Raw genomic sequence first — 18,648 nt, forward strand, 5'->3', positions numbered from 1 at the left:
GCTTTGCCATTGCTGGAGATTTTAACATTCACATTGATAATGCAGAAAACAATATGGCAAAAGAAATCAAAACTGTTTTAAAAACTTTTGATCTGACTCAGCATGTACATGGACCCACACATTATCGTGGACACACTCTAGATTTACTTATCAGTAAGGGTCTAAACATTTCATCAATTGTTATTAAGGATGTAGCACTGTTTGATCATTTTTATATTTTCTTTGATATAATGATCTCTCCTGCCATTGAAGCTAGATCTGTGTCTGTCAAGAAGAGATGCTTAAATGAGAACACTAGTGTACTATTTATGAAGGCTATATCTTTAACACCAAGCATATCTGCTGACTCTGTTGATTTTCTCCTTGATTCTTTTAACTCAAAAGTTAAGAGTGTAATTGATGATATTGCTCCTGTGAAAGTCAGGAAGAAGAGTGGCAGACAAAAAGCACCTTGGAGAAACTCAACAGCAGTGCAAAATATGAAAAGACAATGCAGAAAAGCAGAGCGCATGTGGCGGAAGACAAAACTTGTAGTCCATTATAACATCTATAAAGACAGCATCCATGCTTTCAATAAGGAACTAGGCAAAGCTAGACAGACTTTCTTCTCGAATATTATAAACAGCAATATAAACAACACGCGCACTCTTTTTGCTACTGTAGAGAGACCGACAAACCCCCCAAGCCAGATTCCCAGTGAAATGCTCTCAGTGAGAAAGTGCAGTAAGTTTGCTTCTTTCTTCTCTATGAAAATCAATAATATCAGAAAGGTGATCAGCTCATCCTTGAGTTGCGCTGGGGTCAGGCAGATCAGACAACAGCACGAGAAAGTAGCCACTATGTCTGATTTCGAAGAAATTAATGGCAAAATTTTGGAAGAAACCGTACAGCACCTAAAAACATCAACCTGCGCCCTTGACGCACTTCCCACATCTTTTTTCAAAAATGTGTTACACAGCTTAGAAGCAGATCTCCTAGAAGTGGTAAATGCCTCACTTCTCTCTGGGAGTTTTCCGAACTCCCTGAAAACTGCTGTCGTCAAGCCCCTCCTTAAAAAGAGCAATCTGGATAAGACCATATTAAACAACTATAGACCGATCTCAAATCTTCCTTTCATAGGCAAGATCATTGAAAAAGTTGTCTTCAATCAGCTGAACAAATTCTTAAGCTCGAATGGATACTTTGACCATTTTCAATCTGGTTTCCGACCCCACCACAGTACAGAGACCGCGCTCATAAAGATAATAAATGATATTCGCTTAAAAACTGATACAGGCAAATTATCAGTGCTGGTACTACTCGACCTCAGTGCTGCATTTGACACTGTCGATCACAAAATACTTCTTGACAGGCTGGAAAACTGGGTCGGGCTTTCTGGGATAGTCCTAAAATGGTTCAGGTCATACTTAGGAAGCAGAGGTTATTATGTGAGTATTGGAGACCATAAGTCTGAGTGGACATCCATGACATGCGGAGTCCCTCAAGGCTCCATTCTTGCGCCACTCCTATTCAACCTGTACATGCTCCCAATGAGCCAAATAATGAGAAGGAACCAAATCGCTTACCATAGCTATGCATACGGCACACAGCTCTACTTATACCTATCGCCTAACGATTACAGCCCCATTGACTCCCTTTGCCCATGCATTGATGAAGTAAACAATTGGATGTGCCAAAACTTTCTTCAGTTAAACAAAGACAAAACTGAAGTCATTCCGTTTTGAAACAAAGATGAAGTTCTCAAGGTGAACGCATACCTTCAGTCTAGGGGTCAAACAACTAAAAATCAAGTCAGGAATCTGGGTGTGTCTCTAGAGTCAGACCTTAGTTTCAGTAGTCATGTCAAAGCAATAACTAAATCAGCATTCTATCACCTGAAAAATATTGCAAGAATTAGATGCTTTGTTTCCAGTCAAGACTTAGAGAAACTTGTGCATGGTTTCATCACCAGCAGGGTGGATTATTGTAATGGACTCCTCACTGGCCTTCCTAAAAAGACCATAAGACAGTTGCAGCTCATACAGAATGTGCCGCCAGAATTCTGAGCAGAACTAGAACATATGAACATATCACACCAGTCCGCAGGTCTTTACACTGGCTGCCAGTTACATTTAGGATTGATTTTAAAGTATTATTACTGGTGTATAAATCACTAAATGGCCTAGGACCTCAATACATTGCAGATATGCTCACTGAATATAAACCCAACAGATCACTCAGATCATTAGGATCACATCAGCTTGAAACACAGAGGCTTCACTCTAAGCTTGGCGAGTCTGCTTTAGCTACTATGCTGGAACAGCTTCCAGAAGAGATCAGATGTGCTCCTACAGTAGTCACATTCAAATCCAGACTCAAAACACTTCTGTTTAGCTGTGCATTTACTGGATGAGCACTGTGCCACTGTTCGTCCGACTGTTTGCACTGTATTTTATTTTATGTTTTAATTACTCTGATTTCATTTGATTATTTCTGTATTTTATCTTTTATTCTAAACTGTTTTAATTATTCTGATTTCTTTTGATTATTTTAATTTCTTCTATGTAAAGCACTTTGAATTACCATTGTGTATGAAATGTGCTATATAAATAAACTTGCCTTGCCTTGCCTTGTTTCGAACCAGTGCAGTCAAAATAAAGAACACACCTGCAGTAACAGAAGGAAAGTCACTGGTCACTTACCCACTGGTTTCCGCAGCCCTGACATGAGAGACACCAGTCTTCCAACTCTGGCTGTGACTGGGACCTGCTGTATCAAAAAAGCTGTTGCTTTTTACACTCAATGACACAAACTTTACCTGATGCTAGGCACAGGTATGTAATAATAACCTCAGATTTGTTCTAATTCAGACCCATAACCTTGTGATCATGTTGTATACCATTCCAAGATGTAAAGCTAGATCTGGAGATAAAGTCTACATTTTAATTAACATGAATTTAAAAAAAACGGACCTGCTTGTTTTCGGGATGATCTGGGCCTGCCGTAAATAATGTTTCCATCACTGTCCCTCTTAAAGGATTAGTTCACCTCAAAATGAATTTTTTTAAATAATTCACCCCCTTCCAATGCCATCCAAGATATCCATGTCTTTCTTTCCTCATTAGAAGAGAAAACAAGTTTTTTGAGGAAAACATTTCTGGATTTTTCTTTAAATAATGGACTTCAATGGCAACCAGAGTGTTGAAGTCCAAATCAATACAGTTTCAAAGGTCTTTGAAGTGCTTCAACACATGCTGTGCACGATCGCAGCTGAGGAAGAGAGTCTTATCTAGCGAAACAATAGGTCATTTAAAAAAAAAATATATATATACAGTGTATATATATATATATATATATACATATACACATACATACTTTTTAAGTACAATTGTTCAGATTGAGCTGATCTGCAACGTGCCGGGAACTACGTTATCACGTTGAATCACACCGTAATTTTTTGTCATACAGATAAGAGTAGAGTAGCCTACATCGTTCAAAACTGTAAACTTTTATTCATATTAGGCTAACGACAAAAGTTTCTGTCGTCTCTGTCTCCGGGAAATGCACGTCACAAAAATGAACCGAAAGCCATTTGCCTCAGCTCAGTCACGATAAGAAATCGGCTATGTCTAAAGCCTTTAAATGTCTAAATATTTAATAAATGTTATCTGATTATGTAATCCATCTGAAACCGAGAGGTACAGAGGATCTACTCAAACATGTTTAGCTATAATGTGAGTGCTTCCCAATGAGGAAAGGACAAGGGGGAAAATCTCGCTCTACTTAAATTTAGGCTAAATCGCCCTAAATTAAATTAATAAAAAAAAGATCAAATCATTTATTTGTCGAAATGTTACGATATTGTTTCATTTAAGTTCATAATTATTCTATAGATGTTATTTAGTTTAACAGCAGCCCCACAAAGCACTGTGGTTCGAGATTTATTTGAAAAAACAAAACAAAAAATCTTAATTCAGTGATGATTTTGAAAGTCTTCTGCTCAAATCCGATGTTCGTGGATATCTTTACGAGCCGTAATACAGCGAAGTGTCAGATTGCCGACACGAGTGGATAGAAAGACAGGACCAGTCCGCCTCAACTCAAGCCAGTGCGGGCTCCTCGTCCGTAACAGGGAGGTCTTCTGCATCGGCACTGTACTGCCGGCACCAGTAAGTTGAGGAAGCTCAGGAGGAACTATTGTTGTTACTATTGTATTGTTGAACTTTTATTGTTAACATAATTATTTTTGTTGATATCATTATTGAAATAAATGGTTCACATAATCACATTTACGTTGTGTTCCTTATTAGTGTTTTATTCCACGTGTATGTTAAATAAATTTGGACGACCAACATTCCATCAGTGGAACTAATGTTACTAACCTACTGTTACCTTACATGATAATAGATAACAAAAATGGTCATGCCTACATATTTTTATTCTTATTTTGCAAATCCAAATTGCATTACAATGTTCGGACTGAACATTCAACATAAATAGAAACGAGGAGTAATTCAATAATGATTTCGGCAACAAACTACTTTTTTTTTTTCTGTGAAATGAATTTCAAACTCTGGCGGCACCCAGCCTTGTAGACGGTAGAGTGCTTTCTCTGAATCTGATAGGCGGATACCTCCTCAGCGTTGTTCTGGATTAGTGCGAGTGGCTTGCGGAGCTGTGCAATGTGGTGCATTGTGGGAGTTGTGGTTTTCAGTACAAATGTGCCCTAAAGTTACTTTCTGTCTTTACTCGGTCAAAAAGGCACCAAATTCGAAAATGTTATTATATTTCGACTACATACATGACCCACTTTCAATAAAGATGAATGTTCCCACGGGTGAAATGCTCCTTTAAACAGGACACGCATTAGCTGAATAAACGTTAGCCAATACAAACATATTTCTAGAAAATAGTTGACAATTAATAGACAGGACTCCTGTCACATGACCAATAATAGCAAAACGAATCACTTATTCTAAAAAGAATATCAAGTATAAGTTTAGATGAATCTGAAATATGGGGCTGTGTTAACAGTACAACTTCTGTCTTTTAACGAATTTTAAAAACACGGATGGATAATACACAATGCTTTCTGACATTTTGACAGAAAAAAAAGTTAAACTTAGCCCGTCAATTTACAATTATCTTCTCTCTTCTCTCTCTGTGCGCGCGGTCTGTGTTTGTGAGAGAGCTCGCGCAGCACTGATACGGTACTTTTTAATCCATAAGTAACTAATGCGCTAGTTTTCATACAAAATAATTATGTAACATAATTAGGTACTTTAGTTATTATTAACACAATAACGTAACATGCAGGCTACGTTTCTCAACACTGAGAATGAATAAATAAACACCTCACGTTTATCAGTAATCCACAAGTCACAGAACTTTCATAATCACTAAGCCACAGCGATTTTAATTTTATTTAGATTAATTGTTCATCAATGCTTAAGCATTTTATAATTTGCATGGCTGAAGGATGTTTTCCTCTTATCTGAGTGACCGTGAATGACGGAGTATTTTAAGATAATCCATGCGATCACTCCCGTGAGATCATCGAATCCAGATTAAGTTAACTAAAGACAATATTTCAGCTTTCCACATCCACCCAAGCCCATTTACCTTCAGTAGTCAGAAGTGCTGTGACTACTGTGGCCTACTGTCCTTGCTGATGAACTCAGTCAGTCTGCGGGCCGCGGGAGTGGAAGAGGATTGAGCGGGATTCTTTATTGCTGTCGATTTTCAGTCTCTTTTTAATGATAGGCCTTACGCATCTGTCAATTATCGCTGCTTGATATATGATTGGTCGAACTCCACTTCTTTTGCTGTTGCTTGATTTGAGGACTGCGCGTGCACAGAAGCGTCATCAGGTTTTTGCGTAGTTTAGAGTGACAAATCGTACCACCGTACTTTGAGGTCAAAATGCGAATGGGAGTGAGCAGTGTAATATATACAATATATATAGTAGTATAAACAGTGCTCTTTAATTCGCGATCAACCTCGTTTTATTGTAAGGTGAATTCAACTAGGCATGCTGTGTCTTTGAAGTAACAAAGGCTAAATAATTTGTTACAGTTTTTTCCATGATTTGTATGGATGACACGCAGCGCCATATACAGTATTATCAGCTGTATGATGTGTTTTTACCCTGAAATGTTTAATTTCGAGAGAGACCCGGCGCGCGCAGTGAGGGAGACAGAATAAACTTGCTAAAAAGAGATCCAGCGCGAGAGAGAGGCAAAGAAAAACACATGTTGCTCCCCCTGGTCATCTGTCAGAAACATGGAGTGGCATACCACTGTTACGCTGACGATACCCAGTTGTATTTTCCTTTGAATGTTGAGGATAAGGCTAGAGGGTCATCGTTGTTGAATTGCTTGGATGAGATAAAACAATGGATGGCAGATAGCTTCCTTCAGCTGAACGAATCAAAATTTGAAGTGATGGTGTTTGGCCCACCGAAGCGAGCTGAACAGATTTCAGTGGAGCTTGGTACTCTTGGCTCAAAGGTCACGACTCATGCTAGAAATCTCGGAGTGATCTTTGACGCCGAATTAAAATTCGACAAACAGATAAATGCAGTGGTGAAGGGCAGCTTCTTTCAGCTTAGAGGGATTGCCAGAATGAAAGGTTTTCTGTCTACTAAAGATATGGAAATTGTTATCCATGCTTTTATCTCGTCCAGATTAGATTATTGCAATTCCCTGTATGTTGGTGTGTCCAAAAAATCTCTGGCGCGTCTGCAATTAGTGCAGAACGCAGCGGCCAGATTGCTGACTGGGACCAGTAAATATTCTTGCATCACTCCAGTTCTGGCCTCCTTACACTGGCTCCCGGTGGAGTTTAGGGTGCAATTTAAGGTCCTTTTAATGGTGTATAAGGGTCTACATGGACAAGCCCCTGCTTATATCTCTGAGCTATTGCAGCATCACTGCACCTCTAGACCATTAAGATCATCGCAAAGCTCACTGCTAAAGGTTCCAAAATCTCGCCTGAAAACGAAGGGAGACCGAGCCTTCTCGGTGGCTGCACCGAGGCTTTGGAATGGTCTCCCTGCTTACATCAAGGCTTACGATTCCATTGAAGCTTTTAAGTCTGCGTTGAAGACTTATCTATTTACTGTGGCTTTTAATTGCTTTTAGTCTTTGTGGCTCGGAACGATTTGTATCCTTTTTATGTCTGTCCTTTTTATGTTTTTTGAAATGTGGAATCTGTAAAGCACTTTGGTCAACTCGTGTTGTGTTTAAATGTGCTGAAGAAATACATTTTTATTATTATTATTATTATTATTATGTTCTTAATTTATGTTCCTTTGGACTATTTTCATTTTGGACTATTTAATTGTTTAATTTAGCTGCAATTTCTTTTGCAATACAAATTTAAAATATTACAAGAATAAGATTCTGTGTTTCTTATTTTGCATCGCAAAGGAAATAAACTCTAAACTCGATGCAACCCTGTTTTAAATAAATAAACTGTCCCGACACTTTATTTAAACCTTCAAATGTGCGATGGGGTTTCAAACTTCCTTAATTTTAGTGTTCTTTTACATTTTCATTGGTTTTTATATTGAAAGCAATACTATTTAGTTAGTCTGTTATTTTGTGCAGCCAAGTCAACAAAATCAGTCTTTTTCTGATTTGTTCAATGTATGGACCTGTTTTGAAAAAGTTCTTCCGTTGCTATGGCCGGGTATCACTGTCAGTCATCTCAATTTCCTGAATGATTCCCAAAACAATAATTTAGCAGATTAAAGACGAGCTTCTTCATTCTCATTTTCTGACGCGATCGGCTGACAGTCTTCCTTCATCAGTTTTGTCGTCTGTGCAGCAGCTCTACAGGAATGTTGCAAATGTATGTTGTAATGTGCCATTGATAATTAAACATAACACTTGACTTTAAAGGAGCTGTATATAAGAAATTTATTTCAATTAATCATAAAATGGCCCTGATATGTCACTAGACATTAAGAAATCATGTTCATTTCAAATACTTATATCACTGACAACAGTAGTCCGGCCAGGATATTGTCATTTAAAAAGTGAAGTTGCAGCCCTCAACTGATGTTGATGTTGTCATGTTGTGTTTTGGTCTGATGCGCCACCCTCCACCTATCTACCAATCACGAAGTCAGTAGTGTTGCGGCATCCGGGCTGCCAGCTCTGCTCTAGTTACCACAGCTGCAGCTACAAACGTGTCGGAATTGGATAAAAAAAAAATGTCTAACGTTGCGAAACCAAAAAAAAAACTTGTTATGAATCAGAAATACTTCGAGTCCGAAATAAAACAAGGATCTGTATAGGAGATGCCTTTGAAAGATGGAAACGGCTGAAAACGGAGAAGAATTTGAAGACAGACGCCAACGTTGCTAATTTTCTCCTGGACAGGTAAGATTCATCTATGTTTGGCTAACTTGTACTTGATGTAAATGGACATTTCAAATATTCATGACAGTCGAACAAAGTTATGCATGTTCGTGCAAAGTAACGTTACGTTAGCTCATATGGAGGAGGTGGGTCATCGAATTAGAAGCACTAGGCGCAATTCCACGGTAAAATAACTTTTTCTAGTTATTTCTTTTGCAGCCTACTTGTTTATCATGCAAGTTCCACAGCCAAAAATAATAGAATGACATGTAATCTTTCACATCACATATTTTAGCGTTATGGATGTGTACTGCAGGTTAAGTTAAAAAATACAGCTGGTCGCTTTCACTTATAGCGTCAGCTAAATGAATAGCTGTAGGCTATCTTTGATAACCATTACACACAGTGACCGAGGCTTGTGCTTGTACTTACGTTAATGACAGATACCTACCGTTACAAGTTATACAAACAGCTACTGTTCTAACAATGTACTGTCACATACGAGCGTACATCTTTACGATACGAAGCTTAAATGGGATCTGTGGTCTGACCTCATCAGCACTAAGACACAACAAAGAATGTACTTTTTAAAGAACCTGTTATCCTTTAATGTCCACAACAAAATGCTGCAGATGATCTATTGTTCTTTTATTGAAAGTGTTTTGGCTTTCTGCATCACCTGCTGGTTTGGTAATGCTACTGAGGCACAGAAGAAGTCTGTAAGAAAAACAGTAAAAACGGCCAGTAAACTATTAGGGATCAAGTTACCAAGTGTGGAATGCGTTTACAGGGAAAGAGTAATGAACAAGGCAAAAACTATTGTGGGAGACAAGAGGCACCCCCTTCATTCGAACTGCTGCCATCTGGGCGACAATATTGCCTCCCTCTGTTGACCAAAAATAGATCTAAATCTTCATTTGTGCCTCAAGCAATTAAGTTTTTAAACATGTAAGTTTAATAGTTAGGATACTCAGCTGGTTTGGTATGCCTAATATAATCGGTAGTAAAGTGCGGGGTATGGGGAAATATGTGTTAAGTGTATTAGTATGTGTCTTTGTATTTTTAAAGGTTCTCTTTTTGGTGTATGAAATAGGATGTATGTTGAAATGCCTACTTGATAGCCATGCAAACAAATGTGACCAGTCACGGAAACTAGGGACACAAGTCGGTTCTGGGGCATTTTGAGTTATTCATAGATTCTGAGAGTGTAATATCCAAGCTTTCCAACGATGTGTAACATGTGGAAATCTGATAATATTTGGAGAAGTTGTGGCCATTTTAAAGTAGGCACTTAAAAAAGCTCAAAGAGGAGAAAACGAGCTCTAAAGATTGTGCAGTTCTCACCTCTCTCTGCTGCTGGGGGTGACAATATGGCTCATTTACATCTCATTTAGATAAGCCATACCCCCTGTAAAGCTCCTCCATGTGCTTTACAGCTTTTTTTGCACTTCGAATGAGTGCACTTCTGCCGCACTAGGCGAAAAACAATTGTGCTGCCCCTCTATTTGCAACGTACCAGCAACAACACACAAAGACCAATAATGCCATATAGCCTGCATATAACGCGAGACCAGCAACAACACATAAAGACCAATATGCCATATACATATAACGCAAAACCAGCAACAACACACAAAGACCAATATGCCATATAGCCTGCATATAACGCAAAACCAGCAACAACACATAAAGACCAATATGCCATATACATATAACGCAAAACCAGCAACAACACACAAAGACCAATAATGCCATATAGCCTGCATATAACGCGAAACCAGCAACAACACATAAAGACCAATATGCCATATACATATAACGCAAAACCAGCAACAACACACAAAGACCAATATGCCATATAGCCTGCATATAACGCAAAACCAGCAACAACACACAAAGGCCAATATGCCATATACATACAGTATAACGCAAAACCAGCAACATCACACAAAGACCAATATGCCATATACATATAACGCAAAACCAGCAACAACAAACAAAGACCAATAAGCCATAGGCCTACATATAGCTCAAATAGTGCGCAACGCTCGTGTGCCCAAAATGTCAACAATATTAAAGTTTATGTAGGAGGCAAATGCCTGCTGGCATTTTTCTTTAAGCAGTCATTTCTGCAATTTTCCAAAGAATCACATTTCACCTCCTCAAATTACTGTTGCAAATCTCTTTACACCACTTTCTTATGTGCGTATACACACACAAATGAAATGTCCGCAAGCACATTATATCATCAGCAGGTTCAGCATCTTAAATAACGACTAAAGAGCAAATGAAGCTTAACTTACATTTCAGAAACACGCACGGCAGGCCTTCATCGCAGCAAAGGTCTTAACTGCATCCTCTATTTCGATTCTCCGTCACATATGAAACAGCCAGCCACCGCTGTCAGCGAGCCGAGCCGCCGTATTCAAGCACTGAGGGCGCGCGCGCTGCGCCCATACCTCCGGTTCAGTTTCCCGAGCCCACGAAGTGCGGCGAAAACATTTTCGGTGTAACTGCCAGACGGTTCATCTCGTCTGCGACAATCTTTGCGGCATCCATCTTCATTGAATTTTGATATCAGAGAGAGCCGGCCAGAGCACAGCATAATAAGTAGCCATGTGGTTGACTTGGAGGGCGGGGGCAAAAGCGCCGGGTTATTCAGTATGGAAATACACACAGACAATGACACGCCACGCCCCTACTGCATGCTAGAATCTCCGAAAACAAGCCGATTTCAACCTCAAAATGTAAGCTTTTAAATATACCAATACTGCTATCTCAAACATGGAGAGGCTTCTTCGTGATTTCAATTAACAGATTCTCCAAAAAATTGAAAATCACCAATTTTGAAAAAAAACTCTTCTTTCTCATTTTGCTCGAAAGTTGTGCTGCCGACTTGTGTCCCTGGTTTCTGTGACGGGTCACAAATGTTCCTTACAGGGACAAATAAATGTACTTTACTTACTTATTATATTTGGCTAATCGCCAATTCGCCATTAGTAAATTTTTGCGATATATAATTACAAAACATCTCTCATTTGAAGCATAAACATAATTAACAGAAAAAAAACGTACTATGTAGGACTTGTCACTTGCCATTGGAAGCTTCTTGTAGCAGCCTACGTTCCTGCTGGATCCTGCATCCTATCTGGCAACCTCGTGTCAGGGAGGAGGGGAAGGGGATACAACGCTCTACAGTAATTTGAAAGTGATTGCAGTACCAGTTTTGGCCACAATCCTACATACGGCTCCTTTAAATAAATAAACAGTTAATATACTTGCTAATAAACGGTTACCAATTTAAGCATCAAGAACGGTAAAACATAAACGCTGTCATCGATTAACAGCATGTCGGCTACAATGAGATTCGATCTCGGATGGCATGAAGCTCCGCGAAGCTCATGTTGTTGCGTTGACCACAGACCTAACGTCTGAACGCTGTTAAGTTAACGTCTTATGCTCTTGCAAAGCCTCACTGATGTAGCCTAATATGTTTCTATTGCAATGTTTTATGTTGAAATGTTTTCATTATTTATTCAATTTAATTTAAGTAATTTCAGTATTGTGATTTTGAATTCGTTTAACTACAATATTTCACTTGAATTCATCTGCTACCAGCTTTCAATCGCTCTGAATGAGCCGCGGCGCGGCGGCAGATTACGCAATAGAGAGAATAAATTGACACTTTTCAAAGTCTGTGATTGTAGCGCCTCTTAGCGGTAAAAGGCAGCAAATACACCCCGATTTAAGTTCCTTTTAATAAAAGTATTATTCAGGTTGAGTACCAACTGTCTATACCTGGTGACTTGAAGAGGCTGACTTCCCTTTCGTCGAGCCCAGCAGGACCTTTGAGCTCATCAATGATTATCTGGATAAGCCTAAAGGTCTCCTGAGCACCAAGTGTGACCCTGCGGACGTGGTGAAGCTGCACCATGTCTTCATCAGTGACATTATGCATATAATAATTTATGTTTAATACTAATATTACTCACCGGGGAGTCACTCAGAGACGGTTGTGCAGAGGAAAGATAACTTTGGCTATGGATGAGGACGTCTATGAGGATGGTGTAGATGATGCTGTAGATGAGGACGTCTATGAGGATGGTGTAGATGATGCTGTAGATGAGGACGTCTATGAGGATGGTGTAGATGATGCTGTAGATGAGGACGTCTATGAGGATGGTGTAGATGATGCTGTAGATGAGGACGTCTATGAGGATTGTGTAGATGATGCTGTAGATGAGGACGTCTATGAGGATGGTGTAGATGATGCTGTAGATGAGGACGTCTTTGAGGATGGTGTAGATGATGCTGTAGATGGGGATGTCTTTGAGGATGGTGTAGATGATGCTTTAGATGAGGACGTCTTTGAGGATGGTGTAGATGATGCTGTGTGTGGCTGTAGATGATGCTGTGGATGAGGACGTCTTTGAGGATGGTGTAGATGATGCTGTAGATGGGGATGTCTTTGAGGATGGTGTAGATGATGCTGTAGATGGGGATGTCTTTGAGGATGGTGTAGATGATGCTGTAGATGAGGACGTCTATGAGGATGGTGTAGATGATGCTGTAGATGAGGACGTCTATGAGGATGGTGTAGATGATGCTGTAGATGAGGACGTCTATGAGGATTGTGTAGATGATGCTGTAGATGAGGACGTCTATGAGGATGGTGTAGATGATGCTGTAGATGAGGACGTCTTTGAGGATGGTGTAGATGATGCTGTAGATGGGGATGTCTTTGAGGATGGTGTAGATGATGCTTTAGATGAGGACGTCTTTGAGGATGGTGTAGATGATGCTGTGTGTGGCTGTAGATGATGCTGTGGATGAGGACGTCTTTGAGGATGGTGTAGATGATGCTGTAGATGGGGATGTCTTTGAGGATGGTGTAGATGATGCTGTAGATGGGGATGTCTTTGAGGATGGTGTAGATGATGCTGTGTGTGGCTGTAGATGATGCTGTAGATGAGGACGTCTTTGAGGATGGTGTAGATGATGCTGTAGATGGGGATGTCTTTGAGGATGGTGTAGATGATGCTGTGTGTGGCTGTAGATGATGCTGTAGATGAGGACGTCTTTGAGGATGGTGTGGACTCAGATTTTATTACCTCTAATAAGTGAGTGCCATCCAGCCATGAGGGGTCATTAATGGAAGAGCTTGATTTCTGTGTAACAAAGTCAAAAACATCCTGATTAACATTTTTTTATCACGAAAGAAGTAATGTGCTGAAATTGTAATGATTTTAAAACACTGATTTAATGTTGTGATTCAGACACCTTACTTGATTATTCTTGTCATAAACAAACTTCCTAAATCTTTTCAATTGTACACTAGTGATATTGGTCACAGGTGTATCGAGCCACCGGCTGACAGAGCTGAAAGCCTTCCTGACCAAATCCCTCTCACTCAAAGATAAATCCTCTTGCCTGGCCTTCTGGACAGAATGCTGGTTATAGAGATCCCACATCTCCTGAAAAGTATGGTTCTCTAACCCTTTCTGTTCATAAGCACATTGGTGGATGTTGGCCTCCAGGACAGATGACAGTTGTGGAAAGCTCTCTGCATACTCTGCCAGAAAGTCTCTAATCCAGGCACTTTGACCTTTTACATGTTTGTTGCAGAGTTCTTCTCTATGCTTGTCAACTAAACTGCAATACATCAATTGCAAAATTAGCATTGAAACTTTGGAAAGATGAAAATATTATTTCCTTTTCACCTTTATTTATTTTTTTATAATCACTTAAAGGGTTAGTTCACCCAAAAATGAAAATTATGTCATTAATGACTCACCCTCATGTCGTTCCAAGCCCATAAGACCTCCGTTCATCTTCGGAACACAGTTTAAGATATTTTAGATTCAGTCCGAGAGCTTTTTGTCCCTCCTTTGAAAATCTATGTATGGTATACTGTCCTTGTCCAGAAAGGGAATAAAGACATCATCAAAGTAGTCCATGTGACCTCAGTGGGTTAGTTAGAATTTTTTGAAGCATCGAAAATACATTTTGTTCCAAAAATAACAAAAACGACGACTTTATTCAGCATTATATTCTCTTCCGGTTCTGTTGTCAATCCACGTTCGCGACGCCAGTGACGCTGCTGACGTAAGACGCTGCTGACGTGTTATCTGGTGCATCCGTGTATTCGTGTTCAAATAAATATGTCTGGTTAAAAAAAAATGCAAGTCTTCCCCTGTGTGGAAATCCTTAGACATGTTTGCAAAGATTGTTTTGTTTACAGCGTGCGTCTCCCTCAGACTGTAAACGAAGCTCGGGCGCACCAGATAACACGTCAGCTCGTCTTACGTCAGCGGACTCATGAAAGCGGATTGACAACAGAACCGGAAGAGAATACAATGCTGAATAAAGTCGTCGTCTTTGTTATTTTTGGAACAAAATGTATTGTCAATGCTTCAAAAAATTCTAACTAACCCACTGAGGTCACATGGACTACTTTGATGATGTCTTTATTGCCTTTCTGGACAAGGACAGTATACCGCACATAGATTTTCAATGGAGGGACAAAAAGCTCTCGGACTGAATCTAAAATGTCTTAAAATGTGTTCCGAAGATGAACGGAGGTCTTACGGGCTTGGAACGACATGAGGGTGAGTCATTAATGACATAATTTTCATTTTTGGGTGAACTAACCCTTTAAGCTTAAATAAAACTTTAGCTTAAATAAAATATGCTTACTACTTCATCTATCCCACATCATGTGACAAAAGCCAGTGAAACGGGGCATTGAGTTATTGGCCAAATGGGAGTACCAGCTTGCCCAGACACTGCTGTGGTGATGGTGCTGGGACCCCATCAGCGTGAAGTGCTCTTCAGCGAGGGCTAGTGCAGTGGACTGGTTCTGTCGTGTTGTTGCTGGGAGCCCATCAGCGTGAAGTGTTCTTCAGCGAGGGCTAGTGCAGTGGACTGGTTCTGTCGTGTTGTTGCTGGGACCCCATCAGCCTGAAGTGTTCTTTAGCGAGGGCTAGTGCAGTGGACTGGTTCTGTCGTGTTGGTGCTGGGACCCCATCAGCGTGAAGTGCTCTTCAGCGAGGGCTAGTGCAGTGGACTGGTTCTGTCGTGTTGTTGCTGGGACCCCATCAGCGTGAAGTGCTCTTCAGCGAGGGCTAGTGCAGTGGACTGGTTCTGTCGTGTTGTTGCTGGGACCCCATCAGCGTGAAGTGCTCTTCAGCGAGGGCTAGTGCAGTGGACTGGTTCTGTCGTGTTGTTGCTGGGACCCCATCAGCGTGAAGTGTTCTTCAGCGAGGGCTAGTGCAGTGGACTGGTTCTGTCGTGTTGGTGCTGGGACCCCATCAGCCTGAAGTGCTCTTCAGCGAGGGCTAGTGCAGTGGACTGGTTCTGTCGTGTTGTTGCTGGGACCCCATCAGCCTGAAGTGCTCTTCAGCGAGGGCTAGTGCAGTGGACTGGTTCTGTCGTGTTGGTGCTGGGACCCCATCAGCGTGAAGTGCTCTTCAGCGAGGGCTAGTGCAGTGGACTGGTTCTGTTGTGTTGTTGCTGGGACCCCATCAGCCTGAAGTGCTGAGCAGCGGGCAGAGGAAAACTCATCCTTCGCTCTCTGTAGGAACATCACCAATGTAGCCTGTTGACGACCCTCTGGAGCACTGGGGTTATGAAGACGGATGACCAGCGTTGACATATCAAGGTACACAGAAATAAAAACACCACATTAAAGGTAACTATATTTTACTCATAATAGTAAGATTTCTATATTCACCAGCCTGCGATGTATTCTCTTTCAGCCAATTAGTTAAGCCTCATAAATAAACATCACAAACATCAACATTACTAATGTTCATATGCAAAGCCTTATAAATTACAGGTATGTAATGTGCAGGTCATTACTTAAAATAACTTATTATCGATAGAAATATCATGAAAGGATGATTAATGTAATCTCATTCATCTTTATATTTAAATATTCCTAAACTACTAAAGTATGCTTTATTAAACCATGTAATAGTTGGCAATAGGTTAACTTCAAATATCAGAGAAGGTGTATAATGTTATATTAAGTATATTTTGGTTTTGAATTCTTTAGTAATTCTGAATTCAGCTTTTGTACACGGTCCTTTTGTACTATTGTCCTTACAGTCTGTAAAAACCTAAACTTTGACTGTGTCCTTAAATGTTTATTTAGAAGCACAATGTAATATTACATTGTATTGCTAATATTAATAGTAGCTACACAATGTGATAGCATTTCAAATATCTTCCCTTTTTTATTCTCTTCCCAGAACCGGAAGAGAATACAATGCTGAATAAAGTCGTCGTCTTTGTTATTTTTGGAACAAAATGTATTGTCAATGCTTCAAAAAATTCTAACTAACCCACTGAGGTCACATGGACTACTTTGATGATGTCTTTATTGCCTTTCTGGACAAGGACAGTATACCGCACATAGATTTTCAATGGAGGGACAAAAAGCTCTCGGACTGAATCTAAAATGTCTTAAAATGTGTTCCGAAGATGAACGGAGGTCTTACGGGCTTGGAACGACATGAGGGTGAGTCATTAATGACATAATTTTCATTTTTGGGTGAACTAACCCTTTAAGCTTAAATAAAACTTTAGCTTAAATAAAATATGCTTACTACTTCATCTATCCCACATCATGTGACAAAAGCCAGTGAAACGGGGCATTGAGTTATTGGCCAAATGGGAGTACCAGCTTGCCCAGACACTGCTGTGGTGATGGTGCTGGGACCCCATCAGCGTGAAGTGCTCTTCAGCGAGGGCTAGTGCAGTGGACTGGTTCTGTCGTGTTGTTGCTGGGAGCCCATCAGCGTGAAGTGTTCTTCAGCGAGGGCTAGTGCAGTGGACTGGTTCTGTCGTGTTGTTGCTGGGACCCCATCAGCCTGAAGTGTTCTTCAGCGAGGGCTAGTGCAGTGGACTGGTTCTGTCGTGTTGTTGCTGGGACCCCATCAGCCTGAAGTGCTCTTCAGCGAGGGCTAGTGCAGTGGACCGGTTCTGTCGTGTTGTTGCTGGGACCCCATCAGCGTGAAGTGTTCTTCAGCGAGGGCTAGTGCAGTGGACTGGTTCTGTTGTGTTGTTGCTGGGACCCCATCAGCCTGAAGTGCTGAGCAGCGGGCAGAGGAAAACTCATCCTTCGCTCTCTGTAGGAACATCACCAATGTAGCCTGTTGACGACCCTCTGGAGCACTGGGGTTATGAAGACGGATGACCAGCGTTGACATATCAAGGTACACAGAAATAAAAACACCACATTAAAGGTAACTATATTTTACTCATAATAGTAAGATTTCTATATTCACCAGCCTGCGATGTATTCTCTTTCAGCCAATTAGTTAAGCCTCATAAATAAACATCACAAACATCAACATTACTAATGTTCATATGCAAAGCCTTATAAATTACAGGTATGTAATGTGCAGGTCATTACTTAAAATAACTTATTATCGATAGAAATATCATGAAAGGATGATTAATGTAATCTCATTCATCTTTATATTTAAATATTCCTAAACTACTAAAGTATGCTTTATTAAACCATGTAATAGTTGGCAATAGGTTAACTTCAAATATCAGAGAAGGTGTATAATGTTATATTAAGTATATTTTGGTTTTGAATTCTTTAGTAATTCTGAATTCAGCTTTTGTACACGGTCCTTTTGTACTATTGTCCTTACAGTCTGTAAAAACCTAAACTTTGACTGTGTCCTTAAATGTTTATTTAGAAGCACAATGTAATATTACATTGTATTGCTAATATTAATAGTAGCTACACAATGTGATAGCATTTCAAATATCTTCCCTTTTTTATTTCACCTTAAACATGGAAAGCAAACCTAGCCTGTAGCTAACTGTCTGCCATCATCAATTTACTAGCTAGATGTGATGTGGACAATTAACAGAAGCTGACTTACCTTTTTCTCACTTTTGTGCTGAATGTCTTTTCACACTAGATTTTCCGTCTGTAGAGGCAGAAACAACGAATTACGATCCAACTTGATAATATGCTTGCGCTCGTAACTGATAGATGTCAAATCACATCTGAATTAGCGGTTGTGGTCTCTGATTGGTAGTCTTCAGTCGACATCGACCGTGTGATTGGTAGTCTACAGACGGAGTCTACTACTCTCGGCCAATCAGAAGGCCAAACTGAATACACTAGTCAGCCCAGCATCTCTGGTCTCTGATTGGTAGTCTACAGTCGACATCGACCGTGTGATTGGTAGTCTTTCACTAAAAATATGTAATTCATTGTGTCATAGACTAAATAATTTAGGGCATTTTACATGATTTATTTAGGTAGATTCCATGACAG

At 40.1% G+C, this 18,648-nt stretch overlaps 1 protein-coding gene across 5 annotated transcripts in view; it reads right to left on the reverse strand.

The window, feature by feature from the left end:
- LOC143745599 (uncharacterized) overlaps positions 1-18,382 on the reverse strand; it is a 43,477-nt gene extending 25,095 nt beyond the window's left edge. The window contains exons 1-6 of one of the 5 annotated variants that reach the window (XM_077237718.1): positions 18,248-18,370; positions 16,955-17,522; positions 15,042-15,964; positions 13,776-13,997; positions 13,457-13,513; positions 2,682-2,748 (exon numbers count right to left, since the gene is read on the reverse strand). Coding sequence is in view for 2 of the 5 variants with exons in the window: in XM_077237715.1 (XP_077093830.1) it covers positions 13,007-13,513; positions 13,631-13,997; positions 15,042-15,049 (882 nt within the window). In the remaining 3 variants the exon portion in view is untranslated. Of the gene's footprint in view, positions 1-2,681; positions 2,749-12,337; positions 13,514-13,630; positions 13,998-15,041; positions 15,965-16,954; positions 17,523-18,247 lie in introns of those variants that run through there. The other 4 variants (XM_077237716.1, XM_077237715.1, XM_077237719.1 and 1 more) reach the window with 4 other exon arrangements.
- Positions 18,383-18,648: the final 266 nt, after the last annotated feature.

Source organism: Siphateles boraxobius, unplaced genomic scaffold (assembly GCF_051911475.1).
Source record: "Siphateles boraxobius isolate OS27281-9 unplaced genomic scaffold, OSU_SipBor_1 207, whole genome shotgun sequence".
Taxonomy (NCBI): domain Eukaryota; kingdom Metazoa; phylum Chordata; class Actinopteri; order Cypriniformes; family Leuciscidae; genus Siphateles; species Siphateles boraxobius.